Source organism: Pseudophryne corroboree, chromosome 5 (genome assembly GCF_028390025.1).
Source record: "Pseudophryne corroboree isolate aPseCor3 chromosome 5, aPseCor3.hap2, whole genome shotgun sequence".
NCBI lineage: Eukaryota > Metazoa > Chordata > Amphibia > Anura > Myobatrachidae > Pseudophryne > Pseudophryne corroboree.
The window spans coordinates 730,682,198-730,702,097 of NC_086448.1; the positions used below are offsets into that span (position 1 = coordinate 730,682,198).

Here is a 19,900-nt window from a genome sequence, read left to right on the forward strand (position 1 = left end):
TTCTCCCAGATCTGCTACCCTCCAGAGAGGTTTTTAAAAGGAGATACTGTAATAATTTGTTAGAGGACAGTTAAAAAAAAGAAATTACAATGAGATGCTTAAAAGGAGCTTTAAGTGCATCAAATAAAATGTCATTTGCACTTTAAGCTCTGGATAGCTAGAACTAATATACAGATTAAGGTACATAAACTAGGAATCAATTGGCCTACCTCTGCTGGGTAGTCTTTACCATCCACCTTATGCTCAGCTCCACGGTCATCACTTGGCCCCCAGTGAAAATGAAACTGACGCAATCTGTAGCTTCCATGAAGCGGTCCTCCACTTAACACTATAAACAAAAAGTCGGAAGTTTCTTAAAACACAGAAATCAAAAGCAATTGTGTAAATTGTTACTGAGCTCATGAATTAGGTAAAAACAAATGTATGTATTGTTGGTAATTATTAACTTCTAGTCATATCATTCCCATCTTTACTTTGTGTGATCTTTGCTATAAAGTATCACATAATCGTTGCAGGTCAGAGGAAATAAAATGCCTCCAATCTGCCTCTAGACTGAAACAAACAGATACGTAATAAATAAATATATCAATAAATAAATAAATAAATAAATAAATGTACCCTGGTTTTGTTCCATCCACATAATTGGAGGACAATTATAAACAAATATTTTTTTTCAAAAAAGGCGTGAAACTAACATTTTATTGTGAGGAACAAATTGTGACAGGCAGGGCTGCAGTAAGGCAGCCCCCACCGCCCAATGCCCCCAGAACATAACCTCAAAAAGATGGGGCAGCCAGGCAGCAGGGACCTGAATGCCTCTACACCCCACTAGCTGGAGAACAGTGCCACTGAGGCAGCGCCGATGCCCCCTCCTTGGCCTTGTATAGCCAAGGTGGCGGCACCATTTGCGCTCACCTCCTTTTCTCATACGTTCTAGAGGATGCTGGGAACACCATATGAACCATGGGGTATAGACTGGATCCGCAGGAGACATGGGCACTTTAAGACTTTGAAAGGGGTGTGAACTGGCTACTCCCTCTATGCCCCTCCTCCAGACTCCACTTTAGAATCTGTGCCCAGGCAGACTGGATGCACACTGAGGAGCTCTACTGAGTTTCTCAGAAAAGACTTTATGTTAGGTTTTTTATTTTCAGGGAGCACTGCTGGCAACAGTCTCCCTGCATCATGGGACTTAGGGGAGAGAAGTCATACCTACTTCCAGTGAGTTTAAAGGCTCTGCTTCTTGGCTACAGGACACCATTAGCTCCTGAGGGTTTGAAACACTAGGTACGCCTAGGGGTTCATTCCCAGAGCCTGCCGTCACCGCCCTTGCAGAGCCAGAAGTCAGAAGACAGGTGAGTAGAAGAAGATAGAAGACTTCAGTGACGGCTTCTGAGGTACCGCACAGCGATTGTGCTGCGCGCCATGCTCCCACACACAGCGGCACTACAGGGTGCAGGGCACGAGGGGGGGGGGGGCGCCCTGGGCAGCATAAAACTCCTCATTTGAGACTGGCAAAGTGTGATTAAATCCTTACCCCCGCCAGTATAATTAGGGGCTGAAGCGCGCCATGAATAGGGCGGGGCTTAGCCCTCACAGCTCTCATCAGCGCCATTTTCTCTTCACAGAGCTGCAGGGACGCTGGTCCTTCCTCACCACTGCTGTACAAGTGACAGGTGCAAAACGGGGGGGGGGGGGGGGGGCACAGTTAATTTGGTGCTAAAATAATTTATTATAAAAGCGCTGCAGAGTCTGAGGCATTATATTAAAGTTTCAGAACCGGGATATGCGCTGGGTTGTGAGCTGCCAAGCTCCCTCTGTGTTTCTCTGACAGGCTTTACTGTGGGTCTGTCCCCTATTTGCCCAGTGTGTCTGTGGGTGTCGGTACACGTGTGTTGGCATGTCTGAGGCGAAGTGCTCTTCCCAGGAGGAGACTGTGTTAGGGGCAGAAACGGCTGTGGAAGTGACCCTGTCGGCACTGCCGACTCCTGATTGGGTAAATGTGTTGAATGCTTTGAATGCTAATGTGGCTCTTATTAATAAGAGATTAGATAAATCTGAGTCTCAGAACCAGGCATGGAAGAAATCTGTGGAGGATGTGTTATCAAAGGTCCAGACCCCCTCGGGGTCACATAGATGTTCGTTTGCTCAGTTGGCAGACACAGATACCGACACGGACACTAACTCCAGTGTCGACTATAGTGATACCAGATTAGACCCAAAATTGGCACAAAACATTCAGTACATGATTGTGGCAATAAAAGACGTGTTGCATATCACTGAGGACCCTGCTGTTCCTGATAATAGGGTCTGTATGTATAAGGGAAAGAAACCTGAGGTAACGTTTACTCCCTCTCATGAACTGAATACCATTTTTGAAAAAATGTGGGAAAATCCTGACAAAAAGTTTCTGATTCCCAAAAGGATTCAGATGGCGTATCCGTTCCCCTCTGGGGATAGAGAAAAGTGTGAGTCACCTCCCATTGTGGACAAGGCTCTATCACGGTTGTCTAAAAAGGTGGCTTTACCGTCTCCTGACACGGCAGCCCTTAAGGATCCTGCGAATCATAGACAGGAAAATACGTTAAAATCCATTTACGTCACCACAGGTACACTACTCAGACCAACTATTGCATCTGCGTGGGTAAGTAGTGCTATCGAAAAGTGGGCAGATAACTTGTCATCTGATATAGATACCCTAGATAAGGATAGCATCCTTTTAACGCTGGGTTATATCAGGGACGCTGCAGCCTACCTAAAGGAAGCAGCAAGAGATATTGGCCTTTTGGGATCAAAAGCCAATGCCATGGCGGTTTCAGCTCGGAGTGCATTGTGGATTCATCAATGGAATGCTGATGCCGACTCAAAGAAAAATATGGAATCTCTCCCATATAAAGGTGGTGTCTTGTTTGGTGAAGGTCTCGCTGATTTGGTATCTACGGCTAGCGCGGGTAAGTTGTCATTTTTGTAGCAAAGTATTTGTTGAATAGAAACAACAAAAGAAATAGATTGCTTTTTGGAGCACTCTTTTAAATAAAAAATGTAATAATGTATATGAATGTGATATGATTTTTTTAACAGTTGATACTAAATAAATGAAGGTAATTGCTCTTTAGCAATAGATTAGATATCTCAGATAACCAAGAATATAGGGTTAAAACTTAGTACCCTGATAATGATTGCCAGTATATAAACACAGAAGTTTCTGCGCTAAAAATTCATGGGATGGATCAGCTGCATAACAAGCAACAAATTTTGATTCTTTAACTCATGTAATCAAAGTCAAGGATTTACACATGTGTATATAATACTCAATAATATGTAATAGTTTGGGCGTCCGGGAAAGTTAGCTCTTCTAATCGATTTATTGCAGGTGATTCCCCCTGCGTTGATACAACGTGGCTTGAATGAGATTGGTCAGTTGAACCTTAAATAATGTGACTGTCTGTACCACGTCAGGCCGACTGGTGATCAAGCCGACGTGGTGAAACGTACGTCCAGTTCGGGAATCGTAGCCGATGACTCGCGGCACCTCACTGCAGGAGGAAGCCGCGTACCATACACGGAATGTACTGTTATTGACAGCCGAGCGGTTTGCGCTCCCAATATTCGTAGCAAACATCTACAGTCTGGTAACATGTGTTGTATCTCTGATATACTTGTCCGTGACATCCATATGCAGTGAATGAAGCATTATTATCTGTGGTTACAGGACATGTGTTTCTGATATGAGCAGCTTCAATCTGGACTTATCACACATGCTGTTTAATTTATTGTGCTGCACTACATGTATTTATTGGGCAGTTCTAATTTAGGCTCTTATATGCTGTCCTATTTATTGTGTTGCATTATCCACACCAGATAATTAGCAGCTCCAATTGGGGCTTTATTTACACACGCTGCCTTATTTACTCTTCTTTCCTAGCGTTCACCTGTCTCCTGCTGGCGCATTTGGATCCTGCAATGCCGTTGGTAACAGGATCCATCTAACACCAGACACAGGCTGATCAAGTGACGCTGAATCTTTCTTTCCATCAGCCCAGCAATCACCCTTACTCTCACCCTTCATCCGCTCATTGATGATGATCGGCAGCAGATGAGGGGCAGTGCAATACGGACTGTACTATTCTTCACGGACACATTGGTGCGACACAGACTCATGAGGTTGTCATATATGCACCCTGCATACGGTCCAGACTGCACAAATTAATTAATCATCTCGTGAAATGGCAGCCTACTACACAGTGACATAATCTATTTAGTTCACTGTGAGCCGTCTGCTATCACACTAACATACCTCCCAACATGACCCTCTCCAGGAGGGGTGGAATGCTCTGTTCCTGGACTTCCCTCTTAATTTATGATTGTCATCACCTGTGCTGAAATACCTTTCTTATCAATTAACCTGTTCAACACAGGTGCCGGCAATAATAAATTAAGAGAAAAGTCCAGAAGCAGAGCATTTTGTCCCTCCTGGAGAGGGTCATGTTGGGAGGTATGCACTAATAATAGGGGTACCCCGGAATTAAGAAGTAGTGTTGGTTCGAATGTTGATAAGAGTGCTCTGGGAAAACACTATGTTAATTTGTGATTGAACTACTGCTGTGCATAATTAAAGGTCCCTATGCGCACAAGGCAGGAGACCTGCTGTCAGAGTAATACAGCTAACCATATTTAACAATGCGAGTGTGACTAATCATGGATTTCAAAAACAATGTTTATATCCATTATTTATTTATTTGAGGATATTAAGAAATGTCATCTAATGATATCAAATTCATGAGTTTGGATGGGTTGCAAGACAAATGACAACCTACTTACATGTTTTGCAGAATTAACATATTGCAGCTAATGTGTGCGCTTTTGAGCTGTACTGTGTGGATATTAGTGATGTGCACCTGAAATTTTTCGGATTTTGTGTTTTGGTTTTGGGTTCGGTTCCGCGGCCGTGTTTTGGGTTCGAACGCGTTTTGGCAAAACCTCACCGAATTTTTTTTTGTCGGATTCGGTTGTGTTTTGGATTCGGTTTTTTTTTCTTCAAAAAACCCTAAAAAACAGCTTAAATCATAGAATTTGGGGGTCATTTTGATCCCATAGTATTATTAACCTCAATAACCATAATTTCCACTCATTTCAAGTCTATTCTGAACACCTCACACCTCACAATATTATTTTTAGTCCTAAAATTTGCACCGAGGTCGCTGGATGGCTAAGCTAAGCGACCCTAGTGGCCAACACAAACACCTGGCCCATCTAGGAGTGGCACTGCAGTGTCACGCAGGATGGCCCTTCAAAAAAGTACTCCCCAAACTGCACATGATGCAAAGAAAAAAAGAGGCGCAATGAGGTAGCTGTGTGACTAAGCTAAGCGACCCAAGTGGCCGACACAAACACCTGGCCCATCTAGGAGTGGCACTGCAGTGTCAGGCAGGATGGCCCTTCAAAAAAATACTCCCCAAACAGCACATGACGCAAAGAAAAAAAGAGGCGCAATGAGGTAGCTGTGTGACTAAGCTAAGCGACCCTAGTGGCCGACACAAACACCTGGCCCATCTAGGAGTGGCACTGCAGTGTCAGGCAGGATGGCCCTTCAAAAAAATACTCCCCAAACAGCACATGACGCAAAGAAAAAAAGAGGCGCAATGAGGTAGCTGTGTGACTAAGCTAAGCGACCCAAGTGGCCGACACAAACACCTGGCCCATCTAGGAGTGGCACTGCAGTGTCAGGCAGGATGGCCCTTCAAAAAAATACTCCCCAAACAGCACATGACGCAAAGAAAAAAAGAGGCGCAATGAGGTAGCTGTGTGACTAAGCTAAGCGACCCAAGTGGCCGACACAAACACCTGGCCCATCTAGGAGTGGCACTGCAGTGTCACGCAGGATGGCCCTTCAAAAAAATACTCCCCAAACAGCACATGACGCAAAGAAAAAAAGAGGCGCACTTGCAGGGGGCGTGCAAATGGTGGAAGGCGCAAGCTCTTCCCGTCCAGTGTTGGGAAGGTCAGGCATCGCAACCGACACAATTGGACTCTCCTTGGGGATTTGTGATTTCGAAGAACGCACAGTTCTTTGCTGTGCTTTTGCCAGCTTAAGTATTTTCTTTTTTCTAGCGAGAGGATGAGTGCTTCCATCCTCATGTGAAGCTGAACCACTAGCCATGAACATAGGCCAGGGCCTCAGCCGTTCCTTGCCACTCCGTGTCATAAATGGCATATTGGCAAGTTTACGCTTCTCCTCAGACGCTTTTAATTTTGATTTTTGGGTCATTTTACAGATCTTTTGTGTTTTGGATTTTACATGCTCTGTACTATGACATTGGGCATCGGCCTTGGCAGACGACGTTGATGGCATTTCATCGTCTCGGCCATGACTAGTGGCAGCAGCTTCAGCACGAGGTGGAAGTGGATCTTGATCTTTCCCTATTTTTTTAACCTCCACATTTTTGTTCTCCATATTTTAATGCGCACAACTAAAAGCCACCACAGGTATACAATGTAGATGGATGGATAGTATAGTATTATATTACTTATGGACGACGAGTACACTGACGACACAGAGGTAGGTACAGCCGTGGCCTACCGTACTGCTTATATATATAATATACTGTATAACGGACCTGGTGGACACTGTCAGCAGACTGCTAAACTAGTATGAAGGAAAAAAAAGCCACCACAGGTATACAATGTAGATGGATGGATAGTATAGTATTATATTACTTATGGACGACGAGTGCACTGACGACACAGAGGTAGGTACAGCCGTGGCCTACCGTACTGCTTATATATATATAATATACTGTATAATATAATAACGGACCTGGTGGACACTGTCAGCAGACTGCTAAACTAGTATGAAGAAAAAAAAAGCCACCACAGGTATACAATGTAGATGGATGGATAGTATAGTATTATATTACTTATGGACGACGAGTGCACTGACGACACAGAGGTAGGTACAGCCGTGGCCTACCGTACTACTAGATATATATAAAATAAATATAATATACTGTATAATAAATAATAACGGACCTGGTGGACACTGTCAGCAGACTGCTAAACTAGTATGAAGAAAAAAAAAGCCACCACAGACAGGAGTGTTTTTCAGGCAGACAAACGTATACTGGACTGGTGGTCACTGTCAGCAAAACTGTGCACTGTACTCCTGCTATAACTGCTCCCCAGTCCCCACAATTAGGCAGTGTGAGCAGTGCACTCTGCACAGATATATCATGCAGCAGTGCAGCACACTGAGTGAGCACAGATATGGTGGAGCGTTTTTTTCAGGCAGAGAAACAAACAAAGGATTAAACTCACTGGTGGTATAATCAAAACCCTGCACTGTACTCCCTAACAGCTGCTCCCCGTCCCCAATCCTCCCCACAATTATAAGTAAGTCACTCAGTCTTTATACTCAGTCTTTTTCTACTATAACGGAGAGGACGCCAGCTACGTCCTCTCCCTATCAATCTCAATGCACGTGTGAAAATGGCGGCGACGTGCGGCTCCTTATATAGAATCCGAATCTCGCGAGAATCCGACATCGGGATGATGACGTTCGGGCGCGCTCGGGTTAACCGAGCAAGGCGGGAGGATCCGAGTCGCTCAGACCCGTGAAAAAAAAGGTGAAGTTCGGGTGGGTTCGGATCCCGAGGATCCGAACTCGCTCATCACTAGTGGATATACAGCGTATTTAGCTAATAACAAGTTGTTGATATGTTCTAATCAATAATTAGACTGCTGCCAAGGTGTTAAGAGGTATAATGTCTGTGCAAGTCATCGCTTAAGGCAGTATGGTTGTGTCCTCTGTACAATGTCTTGCAGATATAGCGCTTACTAAAAATATCAAGAAGCAATCAGACTGCAGCCAAAGTGTCTAGTTATTTATTTTTATTTAATCTCTTGCGGAAGGCAAATGACTAAATACGACAGAGAATGTGAATTTTGGCATATATCGTGGGCACAAGTAGAGACTTTTAAATATCAGCCAATATAAAAGCTCACAAGAAAGTATCTATCAGTGATAATTGCCTGATTGGAATAGTGTGTTTTCATAAGTATTGTCCTATGTGGACACAGGGCAGTAAGATGAAACAAAATTGATACATGTGATTAGACATTAGAGCAGAGGTTCTCAAACTCGGTCCTCGGGGACACACACAGTACATGTTTTGCAGGTCTCCTCACAGAATCGCAAGTGAAATAATTAGCTCCACCTGTGGACCTTTTAAAATGTGTCAGTGAGTAATTAATACACCTGTGCACCTGCTGGGTTACCTGCAAAACATGCACTGTGTGTGCCCCCGAGGACCGAGTTTGAGAACCTCTGGATTAGCCTGCTGAGATTTAACACAAGAGAATCTTTTCATGTGGATACTAGTCAAAATATTGACACATTTTTTGATGCAGGCTTTGTCACAAATGTATTTAGTAGTAAGCTCAGCTCGAGTCTAATATGATGACTTAAGGCACATACTGAAGCGCTGATTCAAAATGCTTTATTAATTACTGTACTAATTACTCATCACCGGCTACGATTCATTAATACTAAAATTGATTAATATTTATATATATATATATATATATATATATTTACATCACTTTAATTAAGTTTACTAATATTTTAACCACCTACAATTTATTGTTCTATTTAAATGTATTGATATCTATAATTCATAGGGGGTGCAATAGAATATATGCACTTATTGAGTGGCATACACATATAGGTCTTGCCACTTAAATTCCCCCATTTATTTTAGGGATGAATATTAAAGGTTACGCTTTAAATTACCATAATCATACAATCACATTCATATACATTATTATATTTTTTGTTTAAAAGAGTGCTCCAAAAAGCAATCTATTTCTTTTGTTGTTTCTATTCAACAAATTCTTTGCTACATGGTTTGGTTTTTGATTGCAGGAGCACCTCCAGCTTCTTAAATTTAAAATCCAAGTGGATATATATAGCAATTAGCTGGTTCTATATCTGATGTGCCAATATTTCAATACAATATTACTGTATGTCCGGTGCGGGATATTAACACAGTACTGTAAGTAGTCATTTTTGCCTTATGTCCCTCCACAACAAAAGAAAGCACACCACTTGCAGATGCAGTCCTTTCGGCCAAATAAATACAAAAAAGTGAGAGGTTATTCCTTCCTTGCTAATAGAGGAAGAGGAAAAGGTAAAAGATCTCTGGCCGTGGCAGGTTCCCAGGAGCAGAAGTCCTCCCCGGCTTCTGACAAATCCACCGCATGACGCTGGGGCTCCTCTGCGGGAGTCTGCACCGGTGGGGGCACGTCTCAAGCTCTTCAGTCAATTCTGGGCTCGTTCGGCCCTGGACCAATGGATTTTAGAAATAGTGTCCCAGGGGTACAAACTGGAGTTTCAAGACTTTCCCCCTCGACGATTTTTCAAATCGGCCTTACCAGCTTTTCTTCCGAACAGGGAGGTAGTATGCGATGCAATACAAAAGTTGTGTCTGAATCAAGTCATTGTCATGGTTCCCCCGTCACAGCAGGGAGAAGGCTTTTATTCGAGCCTGTTTGTGGTCCCGAAACCGGACGGCTCGGTCAGACCAATTCTGAGCCTAAAGTCCCTCAATCTTTACCTAAGAAAATTCAAATTCAAGATGGAATCTCTTCGAGCAGTGATCTCCAGTCTGGAATAAGGGGATTTCATGGTGTCGGTCGACATAAAGGATGCCTGCTTACACGTCCCCATATATCCTCCGCATCAGACTTACCTGAGGTTTGCTATTCAGGATTGTCATTACCAATTTCAGATGTTGCCGTTTGGTCTGTTCACGGCTCCGAGGATTTTCACCAAGGTAATGGCAGAAATAATGGTTCTCCTTCGCAAGCAAGGAGTCACAATTATCCCTTACTTGGACGATCTCCTGATAAAAGCGAGATCCAAAGACAAGCTGGAGCAGGACATTGCGCTCTCCCTGACAGTTCTGCAACAACATGGTTGGCTCCTAAACTTGCCGAAGTCACAGTTGAATCCGACGAAACGGCTGTTGTTTTTGGGAATGATTCTGGACACTGAATTACAGAGAGTTTTTCTTCCAGAAGAGAAGGCTCTGGAAATTCAGAGTCTGGTCAAACAAATTCTGAAACCAGCGAGAGTATCAATCCATCAATGCACTCGATTGCTGGGGAAGATGGTGGCGGCCTACGAGGCCATTCAATTTGGCAGATTCCATGCCAGAGTGTTTCAGTGGGACCTATTGGACAAGTGGTCCAGATCCCATCTGCACATGCACCGGAAAATAATCCTGTCCTCCAAGACCAGAATCTCACTCCTGTGGTGGCTGCGCAGCTCTCACCTCCTAGAGGTACGCAGGTTCGGGATCCAGGACTTGATCCTAGTAACCACGGATGCGAGTCTCCGAGGCTGGGGAGCTGTCACACAGGGGGAAACCTTCCAGGGAAAATGGTGAAGCCAGGAAGTTTGTCTACACATAAACGTTCTAGAGTTAAGGGCCATTTACAACGGCCTTCTTCAAGCGGAACGTCTTCTTCGCAACCTGCCAATCCTAATACAGTCAGACAATATAACAGCAGTAGCGCACATAAACCGCCAGGGTGGAACAAAGAGCAGAGCGGCAATGGCAGAGACCACAATAGTTCTCAGCTGGGCGGAAAGACATACAAACGCTCTGTCAGAGATCTTCATTCAGGGATTGGACAACTGGGAAGCAGACTTCCTCAGCAGACACGATCTCCATCCAGGAGAGTGGGGTCTTCATCAAGAGGTCTTCACAGAAGTGACAAGTCTTTGGGGAATTCCTCAAATAGACATGATGGCATCTCGCCTCAACAAGAAACTTCAGAGAATTGTTCCAGGTCGAGGGACCCTCAAGCAATAGCAGTGGACGCGCTGGTGACACCATGGGTGTTTCAGTCGGTGTACGTGTTCCCTCCGCTTCCACTCATTCCAAAGGTGCTAAAGATCATAAGAAGAAAAAAGGTTCAGGCGATCCTCATTGTCCCGGACTGGCCAAGGAGGGCTTGGTATCCAGATCTTCAGGAATTACTTATAAGAGATCCCTGGCCTCTTCCTCTACGAGAGGATCTTTTACAGCAGGGGCCGAGCGTATATCACGACTTACCGTGGCTACGTTTGACAGCTTGGCGGTTGAACGCCGGATCCTAGCCCGAGAAGGTATTCCCAGTGAAGTCATTCCCTCACCTCTCCAGGCTAGAAAAGGAGTAACGTCTAAACATTATCACTGTATTTAGAGAAAATACGTGTCTTGGTGTGAATCCAAGAAGGCTCCTACAGAAGAATTTCAGCTATGGCGTTTTCTCCATTTCCTGCAAGCAGGTGTGGTTGCAGGCTTAAAGTTAGGCTCGATTAAAGTACAAATTTCGGCCTTATCGGTGTTCTTTCAAAAACAATTGGCCTCCCTTCCGGAAGTTCAGACTTTCGTGAAAGGCGTTTTGCACATCCAACCTCCATTTGTGCCCCCAGTAGCACCATGGGATCTTAACGTGGTGTTGCATTTCCTTCAATCACATTGGTTTGAACCTTTACAGAAGGTAGAGTTGAAATTTCTCACTTGGAAAGTGGTCATGCTTTGGCTTTAGCATCCGCAAGGCGGGTGTCTGAGTTAGCGGCTTTGTCTCACAAGAGTCCTTAGTTAATCTTCCATGAAGATAGAGCAGAGTTGAGGACTCATCAACAATTTCTGCCGAAGGTGGTTTCATTGTTCCACATGAACCAGCCTATTGTGGTACCAGTGGCTACTGACGCCTTCGCGGAGTCAAAATCTCTCGATGTTGTCAGAGCCTTAAAGATTTATGTCACCAGAATGGCTCAACTTAGGAAAACGGAAGCTCTGTATGCTGCCAACAAGATTGGGACGCCTGCTTACAAGCAGAATATTGCGCGCTGGATCTGTAATACGATTCAGCATGCTCATTCTACAGCTGAATTGCCGTTACCGAATCAGTGAAGGCCCACTCTACCAGAAAGGTGGGCTCATCCTGGGCAGCTGCCCGGGGGGTCTCGGCATTACAACTCTGCCGAGCAGCTACTTGGTCGGGTTCAAACACTTTTGCGAAATTTTACAAGTTTGATGCCCTGGCTGATGAGGACCTCATGTTTGGTCAATCGGTGCTGCAGAGTCATTCGCACTCTACCGCCCGTTCTGAAGCTTTGGTATAAACCCCATGGTTCTTATGGTGGCCCCAGCATCCTCTCGGACGTATGAGAAAATAGGATTTTAATACCTACCGGTAAATCCTTTTCTCTTAGTCTGTAGAGGATGCTGGGCGCCCGTCCCAGTGCGGACTCTATCTGCCGTTATTAGTTATGTTTACACACGGGTTGTGTTATGTTATAATTATCCTGTTGCTGACATTGTTCATGCCGTTGACTGGAGTTCTGTTAAATGCCATGTTGTACGACGTGTTTGAGGTGTGAGCTGGTATGTATCTCACCTTTAGTTTAACAATAAATCCTTTCCTCGAAATGTCCATCTCCCTGGGCACAGTTCCTATAACTGGAGTCTGGAGTAGGGGCATAGAGGGAGGAGCCAGTTCACACCCCTTTCAAAGTCTTAAAGTGCCCATGTGTCCTGCGGATCCCGTCTATACCGCATGGCTTTTATGGTGTCCCCAGCATCCTCTACGGACTAAGAGAAAAGGATTTACCGGTAGGTATTAAAATCCTATTATGACCCTAGTAACAGGATTGAAAAAAAAATTACCTAATATAACACAAAATAAACACAAATATTTCAAATGTTTTAGATATAGTTTCACTTTTAGAGCAAATCTAATTTTCTTTAATTAATTTTACAATTTTCCATACATTAAACTGTTTATTTTAGGATCAATATACCACACATCATGCAAAAATGCTCTGCAAACCAGTTAACCAGTTTTACAAGTTACAGTAGACAATTCTACACTGCTTTTACTATAAAGGGTGCCCAAATACTAGCGCTGTAATGAAGATATTTCCAGGCAGGAAGGCAGTATAAAATAAATATATTCAGGATCACTGTTACTCAAATATTTGAAGGTCTTAAAATGTTTCAAATGGCTGATTTTTGTACTTTAAAAAAAAATAATGAAAAACATGATAGAAAAAAGCTAATAAATAGTCTTGTTAATGGGGGGGGGGGGGCATACAAATGCATGTAAATAGTTTTTGTTGTTGTTATCTGAAGCTACTACTAAAAATGTGTTCAAAACCACCTGTAACTCCCATAATCATACAATACTGCCATATACAGTACCTGCCCCACATCTTTTAATTTAAACCATTATTCAGATCTTTGCAGAATATCTACCCAAAACTGTGACATGTAATTATTGGCCAAATGAATCTAATTAAAAAACATTAAGTGCCTAATTTATTCATTAGTGATGGGGGTTAGGAGGGCGATCTGAACCAAGTGTTAACATGTTTACCTTAAAATAGGGATTTTCAGAAACTTTACACTTCCTCAAGGGCTGCGAGAAAAAAAGTGCCCCAAATCCCATTGATAAATTTGTGCAGATAATTGAATAGGTAAAAACTTGAATTGAATTGCAGGTTAACGCAGCTAATTAAATATGCCCCTATGTGCCAATCACCTCCAAAGCTTCGGCAAACACCCACCCCTACAACTACAATTAAATTTGCCCCTATGTGCCAATCACCTCCAAAGCTTCGGCAAACACCCACCCCTACAACTACAGTACCTTAAAGATTGGATGTACTAAAGCTAAGTCTGCAGTAAAAAGATAGATAATCCAGTTTTCTGAGTTTTTACCGCATTCTCGTATGTGCCAATGGGCACAATGGGTAATACCATCCTTGGGTTATGACCAGTGGAGGATTTTACCTACTGTATGGGCTTCAGCCCGCCATGTAAAATCCACCACCTCAGTCAGCTAGATGCAGTCCGTGACTGCACTGGCTACACTGTGACTAGCAGTAACTTCCTATTGGATGTGCTACCTGCCAGTCACCCGCAGGACAGGCAATACCTTATGGGAGGTGTTTCTTCCCTCTGGGACTACCAGACCTGGCTGCGATTAGCAGAGAGTGTTGTTCCTGTGGGAATTCACTCCTTGTCTCATCGTCTGCCCTAGCCAGCTTCTATGGGCTGCTGCCAATGCAGTCCATAGAAGCCGGAGCCTTGTGCATGAGCGGTCCCCACCGTCTATTATGCGCATGCGGCGGTCCTAGCCCCTGGCAAATCTACTGCAGACTCCTCTCTGGGAATGAGCAGCAGCAGCGCCCCTCATACATGGTTATGACCATTGGTGTTCTCAGAAGCATGCAGTAGAGGTGTGATGAACAGTTACATGCAAGTCTGTTCTATTTTGTGGACAGCTGTTTTTGGACATATGGCCCATACACACGGTGAGATTCGGGCTATGCCCGATTCGCACTATGCGACAGGGGCTAGGTCGGCACATAGTCAGTATCGCAAGCACACTCAGTATGTGCTTGCGATACTGACTATGTGCGATGTGTGAACAAGCCACCATCCGGTGAAACGGCCGTCTGTGTCCTGTGGAGCTGAGCAGTGCACGGCTCAGCCCACTCATCCACTGGTATCGTATAATGTGAAATCTTTTTCAATTGACTGTGTAATCCTTGCGTAATCTGCTATTTGTCTATTCCATCTGAGTAATATTAATCACTCAGTGAAGAACCCTAAATTCCTTATCATTTACTGTCGTCAGGGCTTAAGATATCTGTGTAATTTCACTCCTATTTTTTCTGGGCACAGGAAACCCGTCTCTTTGATCCCTTCTCTACCATGTGAGATATGTGGTTGACAATAGAGAATAGAAGACGGGACCTGTACCTACAAGTTTCCTAGACTCTACTATTCTACAGTACTTTTCACAATTTGATGCCAGTTATCCTGTCCATTTGTTAATTCTAAGGCAACAATAGGACTGGGCACAATAGTGAACTATAGAAGTACTTCTTTGGTATACATCAATAACCATATACCATTGTATTCACAATCAAGGGGTTTTTACTACCATATTTCACTGGGTACGCCCAACCTCGCCTGATCTTGGAAGCTAAGCAGTGAATAGCCTGATTAGTACCTATTTGGGAGACTGCTAGGGAATATCAGGTGTAGTAACAAATATCTCTGTATTTGTGACAAACGGAGGTTTTGGAGTAACCTTTGATCATTACCAATCTTCACACCTTATATTTCTTCTCTCCTAGCCATTGAGCTTTGTTGATTTTTTGTCCATTTTTGTCTTAAGCACTAGCTTTCCCATCTCTGGTATTCCCTTGACACTAATTTCTAAGTAGCAGATTAAACCATTACCAGGTTGGATATATTTTTCTCACAGGTAACTATATAAGGATTATAAATCTCAACATGTTTGCAACATATGCAACATTTATGCATTTAATACCTAACAGATTATCCATCATCCTGTGACAATCAAACTTACTCTCTAATATTTTCACCTCAGGTGTCACTGTCATTTTTATTAGCTAATTTTTATATGTGTGTTTGTTTTGGTGTACCATATTATAATCTATTTTGTATTAAAAGTTAAGTTTTAGTCTTTCAAGCGTGCCCCAACAAAGAGTCTCTCTTTCTCTTCGCAACCTCACCATATACCATTGACTCTGGGTGCACCACCAACAATTACCTTATTTACCTATACAGGCAAGTTCAAAATATTTGCACTGTTGGTCTACAAGGGACAAATTATTTAAGAGCCCATTCCAAAGAATTTTATACCATCCTGTGCGGCACCAATCCCTTCTTTCTTATGTGCGATTTTGGCTAAGTGGCCATTTTGACTTTCTCTTCTATAGAGATAGTCAAAATTGACTTGCCTGCACAGTCAATCTATTCTTGCGATGCTGACCGCGATGGACCGCACATCGGCATCGAATCAGGATCATAAGGTGACTTTCACCTTGCGATCTGCACTAACTTTTCTTATGATTTTGACTATATAGTCAAAATCGTAAGAAAAAATCTCACCGTGTGTACACGCCATTACAGTAGCTTAGTGCACGCATCTGCGGGAAATTCGGTTGTATGCAACTCAGTCTCATCTCCATTTGTGGCTGAATGGGCGTAACTGGGCACGTAGTTCAGTGAGGGTGTGTAGCTGGAATTGCGGGCTATGCTGAGTTGTGGATACGCTGATTTATGCGTTGTGATTTCATGTAGATCTCTTGCTCCAATGATAGGTCTGGTGCAACTGTGTCCTGATAATGAGGAGAGCTATGAAACTATAGGGTAGATGTGTCAATCCTTCTAAAGAGTGGAGAAGCAGACAAGTGGAAACATTTCCTATAGCAACAAAACAGCTTCCACTTATTTTATAGACTGTATTTGATAAATGCTAGCTAAGAGCTTATTGGTTGCTATGAGCAACTTCACTTGTCCACTCTTTGGAAGTTTGATACATTTTCCCCCAATTACATGGATAGGACAGTCCGGTTGCACTGTATCCAGAGCAAACATGTCAGCCGAGCATAGCAGAGCAGTGGTGAGCAGTGCTTCTCCTGAGCGCCATGGCTCATTTAGTGAAGAAGGATGACACAGAGGCCAGTCCACCAGAATGGATGTAACGCAATAGTCTCACTCAGGAGTAGATGTATTAACCTGTAGAATGGCATGAGGAAGTGATAAACCAGTGATAAAGCAGTGTTAAGTGCAAGGTGATAATGCACCAACCAATCAGCTCCTAACTGGTAATTTACATATGGGAGCTGATTGGCTGGTGTGTTTATCACCTTGCATTTATCACTGGTTTATCACTTCCTTATGCCTTCTCCAGGTTAATACATCTGCCCCTCAGTTCTATACTTTCATGTAGTTCCTTCTGGGTTCATTGCCTGGAGCATTTCAGGCAAACTCGCTAACAGTATGTGTCCTCATTATCTCATTTCTTTATCAGACAGTTAGTTGACCTTTAATGGCATATAACATAGTAGCTAGATAAGTAACATAGTTATTGATTGATGCTGTTTTTATGATGTGATAAAACAAAACGAATTGGGCAAAAGTCAGGGACATTTAGTGCCAACACGGTCTGTTCTAGGAAACCATGGCACTAGCCCAGGCACGCTGGGTCTGATCTGTAGCGTTCGTTATGTTTTCAGATCGTTAGCAAAAGTAATAAACGAGGCAACAATGTTATCATTGAGTTGCCGATTAAAGCGGAAATAGAAGAGCAAACACTGTACCTGTGTGACATTTACTATAAGCCTTGGAAATTAATAAAGGGGGCGGCGATGAAGTACCAGCCAATCAGATCTACCATGCCACAGACTGTTTGAATAATCAGAGCTAGAAAAAGATCGGTTGTTACTTTACCTCTCTCCACTTTATCCCTGCCAAGGCTCAGTACATCTGCCCCAAAGTATGGTGATTATTAATAGGATCAGGCTCTAGGAATATTCTAGAATCAGAAATACTATTGTAATGAAGCTGTGAGGGGTGGGGGGATGTATTTAACCTTAGAGAGGGATAAAGCAGAGAATTGCATACAAATAAACCAAAGGACATTGATGACTGGTAACCCTCTATAGCTGCAGCTGTGTGAAATAGTTCCACTTGTGAGACAGGCAAACAAAGCAGGAGACAGCGCAGGTAGAGAGAGTGTCATATTTATAAAAAAAAACGAATTATGAATAAATTACTTGGGATGTATAAAAACCAGGATAACAATTGTGCAGTAAACTATAACAAAGCGCCAACAGAGGCATAGGTGTGCGCAGGGGGGGGGGGGGGGGGGGGTGCCTGGTGCGCACAGGCACCCCCTAATGTCTGGCACCCCGATCTCACATGCCTGATGTAGCGATCGCCGAGCAGGCTGATTACTGTCCCCTCTGCGTTGCACCCTGTCAGGACTGCATTACTGACCGGACGCATGGGTTAATCAAGGGTGCCACTGCCACCGGCTTTCAAACTCCTGGCTCCACCTCTATGTACAAAAACAGCGTGATGTGACGTAATGACATCATGCTGCTCGCACGCCCACCCGTCACACCAGCCACATATACACCTCTCTCCTTCTATGCTATGCCAGCGCCAGCCACTGATGAGGATCAGCATGCAGCCAGCGTTCCTCTTAGGAAGACAAATTCAATACTGGCAGGCGGCCGGCAGCAGCATTGACTCGTCACTCGTTTTTCCAGCAGCAGCAGTACTAGTCTGCGACTGTCAGTTTCAGTGAGTGACTGACTTGTAAGTAAGCTGCTGCAGCTTGCAGGGGAAAGAGAGGGGGAGCCAGACCAGGATGAGGAGGAGCAGTGTAATTGCAGTGAGTGCCATCAGGGGTGTTTGTTTGGTGCACAACACAACATCTGACAATGTATCTGCTTTATTAGGATTGGTACAAGGGTGGATAATTTATATGCGTTGACCATCAATAGATGATGCTAGACACGCCCAAAAGGCGGTGCTAGGTGCACCCCCTAATAAAATGTGCTGCGCACGCCAGTGCACAGAGGTGTAACTTGTTAACCTCAATATAGGACTGATTGAGGGGTGGGCACAGTGTGGATTGGCGCTGCATCTTCAGTCACAGCTGAGTGTATACGTGAATGTCATAGGTGGTATATTTGGTAAAAAGATGCCTATTCCCAGCACGAGGAGAGCCACATTCCAGCACAAGGAGATGATGTCATCTCCAAACGCTGACACCTGCACTCACCTGCAATGTGATCAGCAACAATCCAGGGATAACTCAGAACGGTGGCGCAGTAATTTACCATGGGCTAATTGATCCCTCAGGGCTATTCAGTTAGCCCTGAAGTAAGCCCTCTGGCAGCACTTATCTGTTTTTTTTAATTAATCTGAACATTTCACGGATTCTGTGTGTTTCTGGCCGTTAACATGTTAATGTCCGTTCTTATGTTAATGTACAGCATTAACAAAGGGCTCATATGAAAAAGGGGCTGGAATTGAATACCCCTTCCCAGGAGTTAAAGCTCGAGGCTACCACCCTTTTTCACGTGTCATAATTTACAGCAGGTAATTGAATTTTCTCACAGAATCCTGCATATTTCCCATACAGACAGAAGCAAGGGTAACCGTATATAAATAATATATAGAAAATGTCGACAACATCTGTACTTTTATCATTTAAAAAGTAACCAAAAACATCATGCCACGTTACAGATCTCAGATTGCATACACACTTACCTGTTTTCTATATGAATACAATGACCTGTATAGGGTAATATGTGACCATATTATGGGTAAACGTACAGTCTTCTCTGCAGAAATGCTATACTAGAATGCAGTGTGTGCTAAAATAAAATCCAACCTGATTTGTCTTCTGCGTCGTCAAATTCCACACTGAATGAATGACCACTGTTGATAATAACTTTCGCCGAGGATGCATCATAGTCGACGTGGAGAGGTTTCAAGCTGGGGTCGTATATAGCATCTTTAGTTATGATATTGATAGGTGACTGACGCTCTCCATTGGCAAGGGGAAATAATTCATGCCACACTGCAGGACCTGCATTTAAAGAAGAAAGGACGGTTCATTTGCGTATTGCGCTACTGTTAGAAATACTTATTTATAACTGCTACAGTCATTTTTATATTAAGGAAAACTCCATTCATCTGATAGTGTTGTTTGGAAAGAAACCTAAACCAGGGGTGTAGTGAGGGTGGCTCCGGTGGAGCACGAGCTCCGGGCGCTGGAAAAGATAAAGGGTGCGCTACCGTCTGACCAACCCCCTCTCTCCGTCTGCTATACCATGGGCCGTTGTACAGGCAGCCACAGAGCAGGAGGAGGAGAAGCAGAGGGGCGGACACTGATTCTGGCTCAGAGACTAGGTAGGGTACAATGCAGACCAGAGGCGATAGCAGGAGACACTGACAGCCAGCACATGCAGAGTTCTGCCGCTCTCATTATATGTCTCACTGTCTGCTTG

At 43.7% G+C, this 19,900-nt stretch overlaps 1 protein-coding gene and 1 pseudogene across 1 annotated transcript in view; one reads left to right on the forward strand and one right to left on the reverse strand.

Moving 5' to 3' along the window:
* LOC134928376 (carbonic anhydrase 13-like) overlaps nt 1-19,900 on the reverse strand; it is a 53,456-nt gene that overhangs the window by 19,661 nt on the left and 13,895 nt on the right. The window contains exons 2-3 of the mRNA XM_063924052.1: nt 19,282-19,479; nt 210-328 (exon numbers count right to left, since the gene is read on the reverse strand). Of these exons, the coding sequence (XP_063780122.1) occupies nt 210-328; nt 19,282-19,479 (317 nt within the window). The remainder of the gene's footprint in view (nt 1-209; nt 329-19,281; nt 19,480-19,900) is intronic.
* On the forward strand, nt 14,995-15,113 carry LOC134930392 (5S ribosomal RNA; annotated as a pseudogene).